Consider the following 17,143-nt stretch of genomic DNA (forward strand, 5'->3'; position numbering starts at 1 on the left):
CTAGTTTTTTGTTGGTAACTTCAGCCATTTGCCATGGATATAACCATAATGTCATGAATTCACAATTGGATTATGGCTGTAGTGTTATAAAATCATAATTATGGCCTCATTTACATCAAGCAGGAAAAGCACAATACTGATTCCAAGTGAATAAATTCATCAACATCAGATTGTGTTAAGTGGCCCAAAGAAAATGAGTTGTAATAGAACAAGTTGTGACAAGGGTACTAATGGGATGAAAGTTGCAAAAAATGTTCTTTCTCTTGAATATAGCTTTAAATAAGTATTTAACACAAATGTGTACCTAAATGTGAGGCTAATTGATGTAGCTGTGCATTGTTTCAGATACTGATGATGCTTGTTTCATTATTGTAATAAAATATATGCCCTGGACTTGCCCAGAATTGCCAGATAAGTGTCTTCCAACAACCTGAAACCTCCATCCTGCAAACCTGCTGGTGTTTCAGTAAATCCTTCTAAACCCAGCCAGGCCTGCCACTTCTGACACTCCTGAGTATGACTTGGCAAGGAACTTGCAATTTCAAGTTCTGAATGGTGATAAAACATTGGGGACTTCTAAATAGGATAAGAAAGCTGGAAGCAAAAAACACCAGGAGTGCTGTAATGAAATACTCATGGCATTGTTATGTATTTTGTTTGCTGCTTATTTAATTTCAGTTTAGCATTTATCTTCTTGTGGGGAGGCCACTCAGAGTCCTGCCAGCTGGATTTTGTCCAATAGATTTTCCTGGTTTAAGTTTTAACACTTTTTAAGTGTTTCAAATGAAGAATCCTTTTCCAAAGAACAATCAAATCACCAGCTAGAGTGATCTGAGAGGCTGGAGCATGTGTTCTCCAAAAGGAATGTTTTCCAGTGTGAGGATGTGTGGAAAGGAGCTTTCAGCTCATGGAAAATGAGGTGTACAAGGAACTGCTGCTCCCTGGGCCAGCCCAACCTGCCCCAGCAGCTCTGTTCCTGTCCTGAGCTCTCCCTGACCTTGGCAGCATTGCCTGGATCATATTTTCCCAAGGATGAAAGCTTTCCTGCAGCCTGTAACAGAATCCTTCTCTCTGCCCAGTTCCACCTGGATCTCTGTCCCCTGCTGACCTTTCCCTGCTTTGGAGCAGCCTGGTTCAAACACTGATTCTCCAGAGGAACAAATGAGCCCAGAGCTTCCATCTGGTGCCTGTGTTGTGTACAGTGTCACACTTGTTTCATTCATATCATTATATATTAATATAATTATTGTAATTAATTTATATATACAGATAAAGGTGGCAGCATTTAAATAAAGGGAGTGTTCCTGCATAATATATATAAAATAAGTGCTCTTTTCCCCCCTCTTAAATAGTTTTGTATCTATAAGAAATCTAGAAGTCTGAATCAAGAGTGGAACTGAGAATGGCTCAGATGGGAAGAATAAAAGCAGCATTTCTGGGGAGTTTCCTTGGAGTGCATTAACTGTGCTCTGTAATTTCAGGTTGTTCCTTGTCATAGAGTATGTGAATGGGGGAGACCTCATGTTCCACATGCAGCGGCAGAGGAAACTTCCTGAGGAGCACGCAAGGTACCCCTGGCACAGGGCACATCTGGCCTTCTCTTCTGGTGCTTTTTGGACTTGCATTCTTAACTTTAGGATGTCCTGCCTGGGAAGAAATGTAAAATTACTTTTTTTTTGAAGAACGTGAATATTTTTAGAGAGCAAGAAGTTCATCAGTAGTAGCAGTTATTCCAATTCACTCCTCTTTATTGCTTCATATTGAGGTGTTGCCTCTTTGATCTGTTGATGGAACATGTAAAATTCTACCTAATTTGCTCTGATGTTGAAATAATACAGTGTTGGTGGGAGAAGATTAAAAATCCAGTTTGCATGGCCCTGTACTACACAAAGGCTCAGTGTCACTCTGAATAAGAGGAAAATAAACATCTTCCATCTTGCTATGTGGAGTTTCCAGGAAAAAAAAAAATCTGTGGAATAAATAATAAATATTAATTAGTAGGATAAAAAAACCCTCATTTTTATAAAGGGAATGGTCTTATAAGAGGTCAGTGTCCTTATCAGTAAATGTACCTTGGATTTTTTATGCTATTGATACATAAAAGTTGGCTGTAAAATTATGTTTTAAAAAGAGATATTTAAATTACTCAGCTTTTGTACCATCTTAATGCTAATATGAACTTTCTCCTTCTTAATTTCAGGTTTTATGCTGCTGAAATTTGTATTGCTCTAAACTTCCTGCATGAAAGAGGCATCATCTACAGAGATTTAAAACTGGACAATGTTCTCTTAGATGCAGAGGGTCATATCAAATTAACAGATTATGGCATGTGCAAGGTAGGATTGTCCTGACCTTTCTTCTGTCACTCTTAGAGAACACTAAGAAAATTCATTTTTATATTAACATTGGTGTTACTGAGCCCAGAATTTGGTTGTGGAATTGGAATTTTCTTCTGAAAAAACTTCACTGAATAGAACCACATTTGGAACTGAATTGTTATAGAATTTTTTTTCCCAATATCTATTTGAAAAGGACTTCCAAATTGTTTAACTGATTTTTTTAAATGTATCTGTAATTAGTAAGCAAAATATTATTACATACATGTTGTAACTCAGTTTTAATCAACTTTGCTGAAGAGGAGCTGTGGAGTCCTAGGCCATTTTGAGCACTATGAGTGTTTATTTTGTGAAAGGAAGCTCTTTAAACTCCCTGAGTAACTTGGGGTTTTGAGTCTAATTAAAGGAAATACCCAAAAAAGGAGGTCAGCTTTTAATTTATGAAATGATTTCTGCATGTAGGAAGGTTTGGGCCCAGGTGACACTACAAGCACTTTCTGTGGGACACCAAATTACATTGCACCAGAGATCCTCAGAGGAGAAGAATATGGTAAGTCATGCCTAAACAAGCTAGAGTCAAAATAAATGTAGCTGTAGTTTGGTTCAAATACAAATAATTTTTTGACTTGCACATTTCTGTGTTCATATATAATAAAACTTGAGTGCTTGTTGTGCAGTTCAATTTTTTTCCTGAAATAAAGGGGATTTTCCCCTTCCTATCACTCATTTCAGCTTCTTTTAAATCATACTTGGCCTGAAAAATATTTATGAAATTATACTATAGGAAAACATTTAAACTGCAGCTTTGCTGCCTGCAGACATTTCCCCTACATTTGTCATCCCAGCTGAGAAAAGTCAGACTCACCCAGTGATGGTGTAAATCATGTCAGGGATTTCAGTAAATCCTGGGGTGACTTGATGATGCTGGTATCCCCATTTGTCTGTTTAGCCCAGAAATCAGTTTAATGGGCATTTTATGATGCCCATTTGCCTGTTTAGCCCTGAAATCAATTTTCCACTTTTCTCCAAGGAAATATTTCCCTGGGCTGGTTGAGGTAAGAACCACTTGAATCTCCTTTCTAGAGGAACCCCTTTGGAGGTTCTCTCCCAGATTTGCCCTAAAGCAGGAGGCAGTGCTAAAAGCAGCCATCAGTCTTGCTTTGTGTGAGAGAGGAGCTGGAATTGCAAGGATGCTGGCTGAGGAAGCTGCGTGTGCCCCTGCAGGGTTCAGTGTGGACTGGTGGGCACTGGGGGTGCTGATGTTCGAGATGATGGCCGGGCGCTCCCCGTTCGACATCATCACTGACAATCCAGACATGAACACTGAAGATTACCTCTTCCAAGGTACTGCCTTTGCCCTCTGGGTGCTTTTTGGGGGGGTACAATCCAAATGGGCAGTTTGTATGGCAGAGCTGGGGTTTTCTTTCCCAGTGTTACCCCACAATGCTGCCAACTCCACCGCAGGCAAAGCTTCTCAAAAGCAGATCCTGCAGTTGTGTAACAGAACCTGTCATGGTCTTCTTGAAGGGCCTGATAGAAAATCAATTTCTGTTTAAAATCACACTTTTCCATATCCTGTGAATTAAAAGTATTATTTTCTGTTTACACAATAAATAATAGCAAAAGATAATGAAGGTAACACGTCCCTTAGGAAATCTTGCAATGTCAATAGAACAATGCTTTGAGTTCCTGTAGCTCCTTTTGTTTGCATGATTGTAAAAAATTACTTTATCTTCCATTTTCTAACTGGTGCCATACTGAAATAACAAATGTTTGTGTTGAATTCATGGTCAATGTCACAAAACCCAATCTTGCTGTTTTTAAACCTGTCACAGTTATTCTGGAGAAGCCAATCCGGATTCCAAGGTTTCTTTCTGTCAAGGCTTCCCATGTGTTAAAAGGATTTTTAAACAAGGTAAGTAACATTCTCTTATTTTTAGCATCTGAAAGCTGGAAGTCAGAGCTTCCTGTTGAAAGTGATACAGTTAAGAAGTTAATCTGCTTACTGTGAAGAAAATCTATAAAACCTTGGTATCCTCTATGTTAAAAACCCCACTTAGTCTCAAAATTACTGAGGGAATTCCACAGCATAGGCTTCATGTTCAACTAGGTGCAGGCTTTTAAAAATAACTGTAACTTTGTTCATCAACTCTTTTCTGTAATATTTATTACTCATTTAATTAATCTGATTGAAATCTGAAGAACCATTATCACGCATGGAAAAAAGAAAGATATTAATTATTTTAAGAAGCTGTAAAAGATCATTTAAAAATTAAGTTTCAAGTAAAATTTATTAAAAAAAAAGAAGATGATTAAGCATTCTTTGCTAGCTATGGTGTGTTTATCCCAGCAGAGTTTGCACAGTCATGGGAATGCTGGAGTCATCTCTGTGGGCTTTTGGCAAACGTGGGCTGCAAGTGGCTTGCAGTGTGTAATTCCAGTGTCTGTGTTTTCCACAGGATCCCAAAGAAAGGCTTGGCTGTCAGCCCCAGACAGGATTTGCTGATATCAAGTCTCACACGTTTTTCCGCAGCATAGACTGGGATCTGGTAAAAAAATCACTCCTTGTGTTTCTGGGGCTTCCAAAGGAACCATTCATTCATTTATTAATTGTGTGCATATCAACAGCCCTGTTGCAAACAGGCCAAATGAATTCTGGAAATGTCAAGGTAGTGGTCCTAGTACATCAAAACCCAGCTGAATTTACCAGTTCTGGGACTCCTAAAAGCAGTAGGATTGTTCAGGTGGGTGTCAGGGTTCAGTGACCTGAGGTGGAGTGAGCAGGATCAGTCCCTTTTGGTAGGGATGTGGCAGGAGAGCAGTGGGGCTGTTTGTAAAGGGGCTCTGATTACAGTTTGCAGGTTTTCTTTAGTACTGCTGAAGTGAGGGAGGTTTTTTTGTTCATGGTGAAGAAGATGACTTGCATTTCAGTGGGTTTGCAAGCAAATATTGTATCAAAATTGGGGTTTTAAATCTTCTGCTACTTGGCAATTGTGTTACAGTCTGTCTCCAGTGCAGACCCATCCCAGAAATGCCATTATAACAGTTACTGACACTGGTTTTTAAATCTTCTGCTACTTGGTAATTGTGTTACCTTCTGTCTCCAGTGCAGAAGCATCCCAGAAATGCCATTATAACATTTATTGACACTTGAGCAATAAAGCTGTAAAGTCTGGAGCACCTCCCTGCCAGCATTACATTTTTAATAGGTAGTTAACAATTGAAAAGTGTGTCTGTAGTATTTCCATAGTCTGGGAAGGCTGCAGGAAGTGTAGGAAGAGGCAGCACTAACATGAAAGAGTTCAGATGAGAGAAAGCTGCACAGTTTCATTTTCCCTTTGAAGCTGCTGCTCTGAATTTCATTGTAACATTCTTCAGAGAACACAGTGCAGAAGGAATTGATGCTTTAAAAGTCCTGGTGTTTTCAAATTATCCCAGTAATGAGGGCTGTCCTTAATTTTGCCAGACATTCCTTGCTTGGAGTTCTCCCTTCAACCTTAGTGGGGTGTTTTTTTTGGGTTTTCTTTTGTTTGGTTTGGGGTTTTTTTGCTGTCTTGTGGTGCCCCAGTACAGCTCACCTGGGGTGTGGAGCAGAACATCATGTCCTGCAGTTTGTTCTGCTTTGCAGGTTTTTGAGAGAGAGGGAAAAACACAACTGTTGGATTTGTATTTTGTTTATTTTAGGAAAAACTCTTCATTGAAATTGGTACTTTATGGTCAACATTTATGCTGATTGAATTTTTACATTTTCTAACATTTTTATGGCTGAAAGCTTTAATATTAAATCCTTATTTAAAAAAAATTGGGAAGATTGAGGTGATCTGTTTTGTGATATGATTAGGACAGTACTGCTCAGGAGGATCAACGTCAGAGAAATTTGAAGTTAAATTTCTAATAAGTTTTGGCAAACGTACTCAGGAAAAAATGAGAAAATGCTTGGAAAGCTTTTTTAGTTATTAGAATCTCCTACTCACCACCTGCATTTCAAAGAAAACATTTGGACTTAAAAGCTTTTCCAAATCTTTCAAGTTGTAACATAAGGAAACGAGTCTAACACCGACTTTAAAACTTGTTCTGTGTGCAGCTCGAGCTAAATGGAAAAATAAATACAGGGAAAGAGAGCACACAGCCCAGGAACATTTTTCCTGGTGTTAGTCATCCAAAGTGTGTGGCACAGCCCAGAACACTTCAGATTGCTCACTCTGGTGTAGGATGGCTCAGCAGCACCCGGGGCAGTGCTTTTTTGGATTGTTTTGGGATATTCAGTCTGTTCTTATCTCAGTGCCTGTTTCATGGTGTTTAACCATTGCATGCTGGAGTAAGAACTATAAAGCCACAGCTCCTGTTAGCAGTGAGGGATTTTCTAGAGCTGCACCACCTGGTTTTTCACTTATTTTCTCAAGTTAAAGGCTGTAAGTTCTCTCTATGGCTGATTTAAGAGGGCTTTTATGCTGTGCTGAATATAGCAAAGGAAGAAGTCTGATGTTTAACCCCTTGTGCAATGATGCCTGGCTGTTGGATGTGAGTGCGTGACAACAGCTCACAGGGACAGTCCTGCCACCCTGCTTCAGTTTTTAAATATTCATTTTGCTATTCCTTCATGTTGCCATTCTTGTTTGGGAGGAGCTGATTATTTCTTCCCCATGACTTTGATTTCATGGTGCTTTCCCAGACCTGATCATTGATGGGATGTTGATGTATTAATGCACCACCCTGTGACAGTTTCACAATTTCCTCATATCTCCATCTGTACTTCCTGTGCTCTGATTTCAGGTCTGAAACCTGAAATCCAAGATTTTTCTGGGATTTATTCCCTGTTTTGTTTGCTCTGTTCTAAGCATCATGAGAGGTCCTGGCCTTAAAATCAGGTTTTTATCCGCTCTTGGTAACACAAGTGATCATTTTGGTCAGTAGTAACTACTACTGACTCTACTCACAGTTACCTGACCTAAGTTAGATTATAGAGATTTGTTGCCTAGACAGTTTTTTACCTGAATATAAATGTCAGAATTAGAATGCTGGTGTCTGTGCTACTATGAATTGGACGATGTGACAGATTGCACACAAGCGCAGCAAGAAAAGTAGGTCAGTTTCTCAGGAACAAAAGTAAATATATTGTGCTAATGGCTGTATTGCAGCACTGTGGGAATTTATGAATCCTGAATCTAATCTACCAATTTAGAGAAAACCTAAAAGGCTGAATTATTTGTGTATTTTTATTTTAAAATGCAGAGCAGTCACTGTATTGCTGCCTGTTGCCTGGTTTGCAGGGTGTATTTTGATGTTCCTTTCCAATAGCATTTACAGCAGTTGGATTTGGGTTTCCTGAGGGATGTGTAACTCTTGCAGGCTGTAATTTTTCCCTTTCCCCACATTTTGGGTAGCTGGAGAAGAAGCAGACGACGCCGCCGTTCCAGCCGCAGATCACGGACGATTACGGCTTGGACAACTTCGACACGCAGTTCACCAGCGAGCCCGTGCAGCTCACCCCAGATGATGAGTATGTGCTGCTCTGCCCCAGCCAGCTGCCTTTCTAGGGGTTCATTCATACATTAGCTGAAAATCACTGAGACTGTGTGTATTGGTGTGGTTAGATTTTCCTCTTCACAAAGGGGATGGGACTGCTGTTCCTTGAGCTTTTAGTGCAGCATCAGCCTCATTACGTGGTTGAGACAGTAGGAAGATGGCAAAAGCTCATGTACAGGCAGCAGCAGCAGCCAAAGATTTCTTTCACAGAATGACCAGGTTGGAAGAGACCTTAAAGATCATCAAGTCCAACCCAGCCCCAACACCTCAACTCAATCCTGGCCCCCAGTGCCACATCCAGGCTTTGTTAAACACACCCAGGGATGGTGACTACAGCACCTCCCTGGGCAGCCATTCCAGAACTTTATCACCTTTCTGTAAAAAACTTCTTCCTAATATCCAACCTCTATTTCCCTTGGTGCAGCTTTAAAGCATTTGAAAAACTTTTTAGCCAATAGCATATTGCTAAACCTTACAGCCAGTTGTTTTAGCCAATTACATGTACACCTGCTTCACACAGTGTTTGCTTGTCTTCTATTAACAATACACCTTCATTAAGCTTAAAACCTTTTACTATCTTGCTTCTAGAAATCTTACCTTTACTATTTCCCACAGCTATGTACTTGCCATTACAACTTAGTCATGTTACAGTAAATTTGAAATTCTTTGTGTCTTGCATAATTTATATGATGGAAGAGTGCCCAGTGTTCTGATAAACTAAACACTGCTCTCATTTGTTTTTCAGAGATATAATAAAGCGAATAGATCAGTCAGAATTTGAAGGATTTGAATATATTAATCCATTGTTGCTGTCAACAGAAGAAACAGTATGAAGGAATGACCTCGTTGGGGACAGTGTGAATGACATTAATTTATCCTTAATACAGTATATGCATGCGAGGCTGGGGACTGGTCACTCTGGATGGAGACCAATGATCTAAAAACAAATTTGCTGCTGAAAATCAAAGAAGAGAATTATGATTTTGGTGGGTGTCCTCTGCCACTTAGTGATTCTTAAGTTCTGGGCACTGACACAACTGGCTTCATTAATGAAGGAATTTGCATTTTGTGCCTGTTTCATGAAGGATTGAAACGTTCATTGCATCCCTGCAAAAGGAGATCATGAGAAACTTTGAGATCCACACACTTTCTACAAACATTTGATGCAGTGAGCTCCCAGTTGAAGAGTATTACAGTGTAACATCCTGAAGAATAAAATATATTACAGTGGTGTTGAAGCTTATTTTTGATGCCTTTTTTCACAAGTGGTACCTGTCTAAACATCTCAGATATATTTAAAAGGAGTTGTGTTTTATTAGCAATCAAAACATAAATTTGGGTACAAGATTTAAGTGCCTAAATGGATAAACTGCATTGAAGGATTATTGCATATTTGGGACGTTCTTACACCTGGTAAGTTCTGCTTGTTAATATTAAGTAAAATTCCATCTGAAACATACAGTTCACAGCTGCAGCCTGATGTTTAGTTGCATTTTTACAGAATTTGGAATGCAGAGTGACTCAGTGAGATCAATTCCAAATTAGAATTTACGGTATCAATTATAGAATCTGTTGTCTTAAACTCCAAATTTACCAAAATGTAGAGATTGAAGAAAACTAAATTTGCACACAAAGGATTTCTGAACATACTTAAGCAGTGCCTACACCTACAATGATATTGTGTTGTATATTAGATTTTTGAAAAGTATTTTTATCAACAATACAAATATTCAGATGTAGAGCAAAAGCATAGTAAAGCATAGCCTTAAAGTAGTAAATCTAGAATAACCATAAGATAAAATCCACTTTCCTGATAAAGCACACCTCCTGCTTATGATAAACTGTCTGCTTACAGTTGCTCAGTGTGCATTAATAACTAATCATTCTGCAGCAGAGAATGGGATCTTTCAGCGAAACGATTTGCATCAAAGCAGTACAATTCTTTTCAAAGCAGAAAAACAAATACCTAAGAAATTGGAAGAAGCAAAAGACAACTGTGGAATCCCTTCTGGTGGGAGCTGGGGGTGCCAGGGGCAGGGGAGGACCCTGGGCCAGCAGAGGCTCCAGGGCTGCTGTGGGAAGGGAGAGCAAACCCTGTGCTGGCATCTCACCTGACTGGGTGTAAAACACAGGAGAAATTGTGACACTTTCACTTTCTTTACATTAACCTATGGTTTTCTCAGGGTACAGCATTGCATTAGGTGCTGAACATGACATCTTTGGGATTCACATCCAAGTCATGAGGTGCTAGGACCAGACTGCCAAAACATTGTTTGAAATAGTCAATTAATCATTGATTAACGATCTAGGTTTTGTATCCCCTCCTTAGCCACAATTATGCAGACCTGTGGTTGTTTAGTTCTATGAATCCCATTCAGGTTTCACTTGTGGGTTTCTCTGTTGGACTGTAGCTTTTCATATTCAGCAAAATGTGTTTTAATCAACACTAAATAATTTAACTAGTCAAAAGTACTTGCCTCAAATGCCTGGACTTTAGATACTTTATTATCTACTAAAGGCAACATTACCTTTTAAATGTAATCTGACATTTTTTAATTGCTCCTTTTTCCCCTTTTCCCTCTTATTTTATTTCCCAAATAATTTCCTTTTCAGTGTTTTGAACTCCCCTGGTACTAAAGCTAATCAGTAGTGATCAGAGTGACTGCAGGCAGCTCATGAATGGAACTGTGACAGGTTCAGCTGTCCTTTGACATGCCAGGGCATGGAACTTTAAACTGGAAATATTAGAAATGTGGGTTGGGGTTTTTTTTAACCTTTTTTTCCAGGTTTCAGAACATTTTGGGAGGGAGGGAAGGAAGAATAGAAAGACACATTTTGCTAATCAAACATTGTAAAGACTATTTGATTTTTATTTAAGAATTTACAGGCATTTACAATGTTGCTGTGTTGCCAAATAGTTTGCTGGGTACAAGTTTGGTTGCTCATGTGCAAGTGTTTGAATAATGTTCTGTTCATGATGAAGGGGAAATTTTTTATATAAAGTACTTGTTTTATAAATAAAAGAAAATGAAGGATGTAATTAAATGTGTGGTTTGGAAAAAAAAATCCTAATATATTACAAATGGATCTGGTAATGATATATAGTTGTCTTATTTGAAATAGTAAATGAAAATTCTAGCTAATTTAATGATTGTAAAACAGTAAATATGTTCTTGTAGTTTTGTATAATTAATTAGTTGGGATCTTTGCTGACCAGTTTTAATTGTGCAGAAGATGGTATACTAATCCATAACAGCTGAGATCATTTATATTCTTGCACATCTATTAAAGACTTTAATGAAAAAGTTAATAGACTGTTATTATTTATCAGTGAAACGGGCTGTGTCCAACCTCTGCAACAGACCCCACTGTCAATTAAACCTCCAGGAGCCTCCCTGTATTTCTGTACTGTACTCTGTTAATTCTGGATCCCAGCTCAGCTGCAGGTTTTGGGGTCCAGGGCACAGGGAAATAAACCAGAGCAGCTTGGTGATCTCATCCCTTGGTTTGGAGTTACTGAGCTGTCACTAAATGTCATTTATTGTCACTGCCAGGCTTAGCAAGTGTTGCCCTGCTTCTTGAGAAGTGCCCAAGGAGCACTGAGCTCCGGAGCCCTCCCAGCCCCAGCAGCTCTGGCTGTTCCCTGCTCTGAGCCCTTGCTGGGGGCTGTGTGCAGCTGGAACCAAAATCAGCTCAAAATTTTGGCTGGGTTAACTCTCACTTTGCAGCTCTGCATTGTGACACTGCAGCCTAATTAGCCCAGTCACATTAATCACCTGCTTAACACTGATAGTGACTTAGAAACCTGCACTGGAAGGTTTTGAATTTAGCTGGGCTCCTTCAGAAACATAAAACCCCCACACCCTTTACTTGGTCTGGGCTGTGTTTTCTGTTAAATAGCTACACTCCCAGGATCAATTGTACAATTATACTTTGGTATTAAAACAAAGAAAGCCAAATCAAAGTACTTTTTAACTGAGTTTATTTTCATAGACTATCTGTTTAGGAAAAAAAAAAAAAGTAATAGGGTAAGTAACAGTTGTCTTTTGTTCAGCTGCTTTCTTCTGTCCTGAGAGATTCAGAACTCTGCACCAGACAAAGCTTGAGGGATTTCCAGTAGTGCATTTCTTCAGGAGTACCAAGCCTGATTTCCCTGGGGGTCTCTGGGACATCCCAGAGCACCATTTTCAGAACTGGAATTACTTTACATGCATTTGAGAGGCTTTAAAATAAAACAAAACCAAACAGGCAGGTGCCACTTATCCTTCTGTTGCGTTGCTGCTTTAAGTCAGAGACAAGGATGTGTTTCCTTGACACATTTTTCCTTTTCCTCTGAGGAAGCTTCATCCTTGGCCTGGTTCCTGTGCTCTCCCCTCCTCTGGATTTACCACATGACATCATCTGCACTTTCAGACAAGCACCTGGCCAGGTGCCCATCGATGTCCAGCTGGGAGAGTCTGCAAACACAGCAACAGTCACACCTCTCTGCTGCCTGTTCTCTGCTTCCTCCCAGAGGTGTTCTGGTACCTTCGTGGGGCAGTCAGACCTGTGCCCAAATCCTCTGCCAAAACCTCCCACCCTTGCTGTTACTGCTGCTCACACTGCAGCTCAGCAGCACAGACCTGATGCATTTTAAGCCTTTCTGTCAAAGTCTCTTGACAGAGGAACCAAAATTATTGTAAATATTAAAGTAGCCACTCCTTTGTTTCCCTGCTTAGCCTCCCAACAACAGGGGAAGTGGCCCCCAACAGAGCTTGCAGGGTTAGAGGACCTGTGGAAAAGCACATTTTCAGCCACTCTGACAGCCTAAGTACTATGAAATTGTGTTAACATTTCTTATTGTAGAGCAGATACTCAACTTGTAAATGGGATTAAAGTATGTAAATCTGACAGCTAAAAAGGACCTTACAGTAGAAGTTTTGTCTGCTTTTGTTATTCTTTACATAAAGGATGCATCCAGAACCTGCTGTGGTTCATTTATGGGAAAGTGATGAAAAAATACCAAAACACAAACTTACCTTCCACTAAACTGCATCAGACACATCGGACAACTGTCAAGAGCTGAAGCTGCTTCACTCTGGTTTTCCACCTTCTCCTCGTGGCTCTCAGCCCCAGGAGTGCTCCCCAGCTGAGGCTTCTCTGCAGGCAGCCCCGTGGCCTCTCCCACTGGAAGCTCCCCCTGATGTGTTTGGATTCGAGGCTTTTCCTCACCCTTTTCTCTCCTGTCTGCCCTGCTGCTCTGTACAGTCCCTGTGTGGAGCTGCTGAGGGCCCAGAGCCTCTGCAGGGCTTCGTGCCAGTGCTGAGCTGCTGTGCCCAGGGAGGTCCCAAGGCTTGGGACTCACATCCAGCTCTGCAACACCTTTTGTGTCTGCTCCAGATGCAGTTTTGGCTTGCTCTGTACTGGTTCCCCTGCAGGTTTTCTCAGCTGTGGATGATAAACTCTTCAGTTTATCTGCTTGGCCCTGTCCTTTATGAAATTCATTGCTCTGGCTCGGTGTTGGCTGCTGGGAGCTCAGATCCTTGGGGTTCAGACATTTTTCTTTGTGAAAAGATGGGAATGATACCCACTGAAAGTCTTTTGTTCCAACTGTAAAGACCTCCTGGTGTTCTGGACTCTTTTCCTGTTGTTTCTACAACACACACACACACAGAGAATGTCTTAAGCAAATGTAGCTCAATCAATACCTAAACCCAGGCTTTGAGAACACACTGCAAATACTGAGAAAGCTGAACTACAGGAAAGAAAAGAACATTTTACTTATGTCCCTCCTCCAGGAGCTTCCTGGAGCTGATGGAAAATGGATCTTCCCTCACCATTTCTAAATGGATGCAATGGGTACTCATGTTCCAGAGAGACTAAGGATGAAAACAACAACCTGCTGCTGCTCAGGGGGAAAAAAGTACTTTATAAAGACTGATCTTTATGTTGTGATCTTGCCTAATGCCACTGGAGTGATGTCAGGGTGGGTTCTGTGCAATTAACCCCTCCATTACAGCTTGCCTTGTCCAGTTTCATTCCTCAGGGAGATGCTGGTGTTTATGGCAATCAGCATCCAACACAGGCTCCCTCTTCCCAGCAAAACGTTGGAAAGAATTTGCTGTACTGCAAAAAAAGCCTCTGGTAGCTGTCCTTATATTCCCTGCCACACCATGCCCAGCCACAGCACTGCACACAGAGATTAAAGAGCTGAAACCCCACATCTCTAAAAGCTATTTCAGGTTGTTTCCCATTAAGCAGGCTGTCACTATTGGGAGCAGCTCACAAAGTGCAAAAACAAGGATACAGCACGCTACCTTTTCCAAGAACTCTGGAAAGCTGGGCACTGTGTCCCAGTTTGGGCACTGTGAATCTTGACTGATGTCTTTCAGCAGCAAAAGCCAGGTTTTTTCACACTCATTTAATTCTTCCTTTTCAAACCAGGAACATCTGTCAGTCGATGCCCTGTAAAGACACAGTCCAATAGTTTGAAGGTGGGAGAGAATAAAGAAAATACTCCTAACACTGATACCAGTTTGCCTCTTTTTTCTGGAACACAAAGACATTATTGAGCCTGCAAACTATTTTTTGCAGTTTTATATGACTTATATAATTTGTACAGCTAGCAAAAAAAGAATGTCTAAATGCTTTCCTTTCTGCTTGTAACAAATGAGCAGTAGGTATCTATCACTATCTTCACTTCCAAGTGAAACAGTTAAGTACAGCCACCTTTTTATCTTCTCAAATACCAAACTCAACACCTGCTGAGCACAGAAATCATGGAAGTGTTTGCACTGAGGGTGGCAATTGCATCGGCTCCCATGTATGTCTGGACATTCCCACACTGCCATTTGAAATTACTGATTATCTTCCCAAACTTGATTTCATTGATCCTAGGAACTATAAGCGCTAAAAGGTAATGTTGTATAAAGACAATTCCAAGGGAAGGATGGATTGTTAATATCACAGTGGTATTTCCAGCATTCTTCCTGATGTGTTTTCTTGGGTCGCTGTCCAAGAATGAAGCTGCACAGGGAAGAAATTGGAAACAACACATGCTAAAAGAGCAGAGCGATCAACCTCTCCCGGCCCATGGTGGAAGGGACTCGGCTGAGCTCCCGGGCTCGAACACAAACCGAGCCACTCGCTGCCTTCCGATCTCCAGGGCTGGGAAAACCAGGAATATTCTGCGCTCCTGTGAGGGGTATTCTGGGAGAAAGAAAACTGAGTTTTCATACATTGACTTTTCTCAGGGCCTGTCCCCGCCAGTGCTGTTCTGTGCAGAGGAACGTGCGGAAGGCGTGGGGCACGCTGTGCTCCATCCTGCAGTTTTATCTCTATTTCTTAAAGGCGCTATGGGCGGTGTTTTATGAAATAACCTTTAACAGACACAGATCTGACCGCTAAACACCGCGAGTCGCCGGGGCGGTGCACCCTGGCCTCCAGAGCAGATCCGATCCGATCCCCCGGAGCCGATTCGGTCCCCCCGGGGCCGATGGGGTCCCCCAGGACCGATCCGATCCCCCCGGTCCCGACTCACTGGGGCCGCGGCGGGGACTGGGGGCCAGGGCTGCGCTCCCGGCCGCGGGCGGACGGCGCCGTCCGGGGCTTCAGGCGCAGCTTGGCGGCTCCTTCCTCACACATGGCCGAGGCTCCCCGCGCCTCGCCGGGGGACGGCGCTGGCGGCAGCGGGAGGGCGGGGAGAGAGGGCGGCCGGGGCTTCCTCCTCCTCCTTCTCTTCCTCCTCCTCTTACTGCTTTTCCTCCTCCTCCTCCTCCTGCCCCGGGCGCGCTGCCGGGGCTGTGACTCTCCGCCCTCAGAGCCGCCCTCACGGCGCGGGGGCGGTGGGAGAGGGCGAGCGGTCGTGAGGGCGCCCTGAGGGGAGCTCGGCGTTCCGCAGCCCCTGCACGCCTCAGCCGCCGGGGGCTGGTCTGTCTGGAAAACAGACCGTTTTTGTGTTGCTTTTACCCATCAAACGTTATGTTTTTATAGGGTTTTGGTGTGTTAGGAAGGGCAGGGGCAGGGGCAATGCTGGGTGGTCACCGTGGCTGAGGGGGACAAGATGGCGGCGGGTCGGGCCTGGCCGGTCCCGCCCTGGGTCTGGAGCTGCGGCGCGGGGCCAAACCCAAAGGCTGTTCTTCCAAAAAATAACATGGTTTGGGAGCGCACCTCTGACCTAATTTCGCTTTTAGAGAAGAATCTGAAGTGATGCGATTTGACGTTTTTGGCCAGAATGTCGCCCTGCTAGAGAGGGTTTAAACACTCCCCAGCCTGCAGCCATCTCAAAAACAGACCCCAGAGGAATGGTGACAGACACTTCATCCTCCAACAGTACATGAACGGATCAGAAAGTAACTCTGCTGTTTAAACTATTAACAATTGATGCAAAAAATAACTGTACAAGGAAATAAATCCAGTTTGGTAACAGAAGTTCATGAGGGAGCACCATCACACAGGACTCTGCATGAAACCAATTTATTATTGGTAAAACATGACTCCAAATCCACATTCTTCTTCCATTCAGCCCCATCCAGAGGTGTTTCAGCTGGGGATGATTCTGTCTGTGCAGAGATCTGGGAGGCTCTGCCCAGCCTTCACCTTCCCTTCAGGTACTTGGTGTTTCTGTGAGACCATAATGCCTTTAACTCTGTGTAATAGCTGATTTCTTACCTTTAAAGCAGCATTAATAGGTTTCCTTTTGTGGATAAAAATCTTGGAAGTGCAGTGTTTGGCTGCTCCTGGGATCTGTGTGGGTTTATACGATAGATAGCCCAGCTGAAAATCAAAAATAATAAAAAATTGTCACACTAGAGGGCCAGCATTTCAGCTGTGTGATGGGCAGAGTAAAACGAGAATAAAATCCAGGAAGAAAGAAACTAGTGAAAAAGTCAACCCCCGTCACAAAGACCAACCTTTTCTCACATTAATATCTGTTAACAGCCACTGCAGTGCTCAGGGAACACCCAAGCTACAGCCACAGAGTTCAGTCATTTTTGTTGCCATTTAGAAGCTGTTTCCCAGTGTGGTGAAGGGAGATCCAAGGAAATTTGCCCTCCTTTGTCGGAAAGGTGTTCCCCCAAAAGCTGCAGGTGGAACAAGATAAGTGGAACAGAGGCAAAGGGTGAATCTGCATCTGAATGGTTTGGGCTGCTGTGGACAGGTGGTGGTGGCAGCAGAGACAGAGCAAAGAACAGCAGGAGAAAGGGGGTGTAAATAAAGCAGAAGTGTGAACTGAAGAGGGGTTTGGCCGTGGAAGTGGAGGGAAAAGAGGAGGGGTGGAAATCTGATTTCTGCCAGCTGAA

General features: G+C 42.2%; 2 protein-coding genes across 6 annotated transcripts in view; one reads left to right on the forward strand and one right to left on the reverse strand.

Moving 5' to 3' along the window:
• Positions 1-11,172, forward strand: part of PRKCZ (protein kinase C zeta) — a 41,382-nt gene extending 30,210 nt beyond the window's left edge. For all 5 annotated transcript variants that reach the window (XM_039727637.1, XM_039727638.1, XM_039727641.1 and 2 more), the window contains 8 exons: positions 1,482-1,568; positions 2,201-2,336; positions 2,799-2,886; positions 3,561-3,680; positions 4,172-4,251; positions 4,796-4,885; positions 7,721-7,836; positions 8,608-11,172. In XM_039727637.1, the coding sequence (XP_039583571.1) occupies positions 1,482-1,568; positions 2,201-2,336; positions 2,799-2,886; positions 3,561-3,680; positions 4,172-4,251; positions 4,796-4,885; positions 7,721-7,836; positions 8,608-8,695 (805 nt within the window). In that variant the 3' untranslated portion in view covers positions 8,696-11,172. The remainder of the gene's footprint in view (positions 1-1,481; positions 1,569-2,200; positions 2,337-2,798; positions 2,887-3,560; positions 3,681-4,171; positions 4,252-4,795; positions 4,886-7,720; positions 7,837-8,607) is intronic.
• Positions 11,173-11,701: 529 nt separating this feature from the next.
• Positions 11,702-15,598, reverse strand: FAAP20 (FA core complex associated protein 20). Its single transcript, XM_039727684.1, has 4 exons — positions 15,382-15,598; positions 14,159-14,306; positions 12,881-13,494; positions 11,702-12,319 (listed from the first exon to the last, which is right to left on the reverse strand). The coding sequence occupies exons 1-4, from the start codon at positions 15,483-15,485 to the stop codon at positions 12,247-12,249; spliced, it is 939 nt and encodes a 312-aa protein (XP_039583618.1). The 5' UTR covers positions 15,486-15,598; the 3' UTR covers positions 11,702-12,246.
• Positions 15,599-17,143: the final 1,545 nt, after the last annotated feature.

This window comes from Passer montanus, unplaced genomic scaffold, assembly GCF_014805655.1.
Source record: "Passer montanus isolate IOZ18808 unplaced genomic scaffold, ASM1480565v1 scaffold62, whole genome shotgun sequence".
Classification (NCBI taxonomy): domain Eukaryota; kingdom Metazoa; phylum Chordata; class Aves; order Passeriformes; family Passeridae; genus Passer; species Passer montanus.

Coding starts and splice junctions, on each gene's coding strand:
- FAAP20 (XM_039727684.1), bottom strand. CDS start 15,485: ATGTGTGAGGAAGGAGCCGCCAAGCTGCGCCTGAAGCCCCGGACGGCG. Junction 14,307..15,381: donor CAGTCCCCGCCGCGGCCCCA/GTGAGTCGGGAC, acceptor GTGTCTTTACAG/GGCATCGACTGACAGATGTT. Junction 13,495..14,158: donor TTCCAGAGTTCTTGGAAAAG/GTAGCGTGCTGT, acceptor TGTGTGTTGTAG/AAACAACAGGAAAAGAGTCC.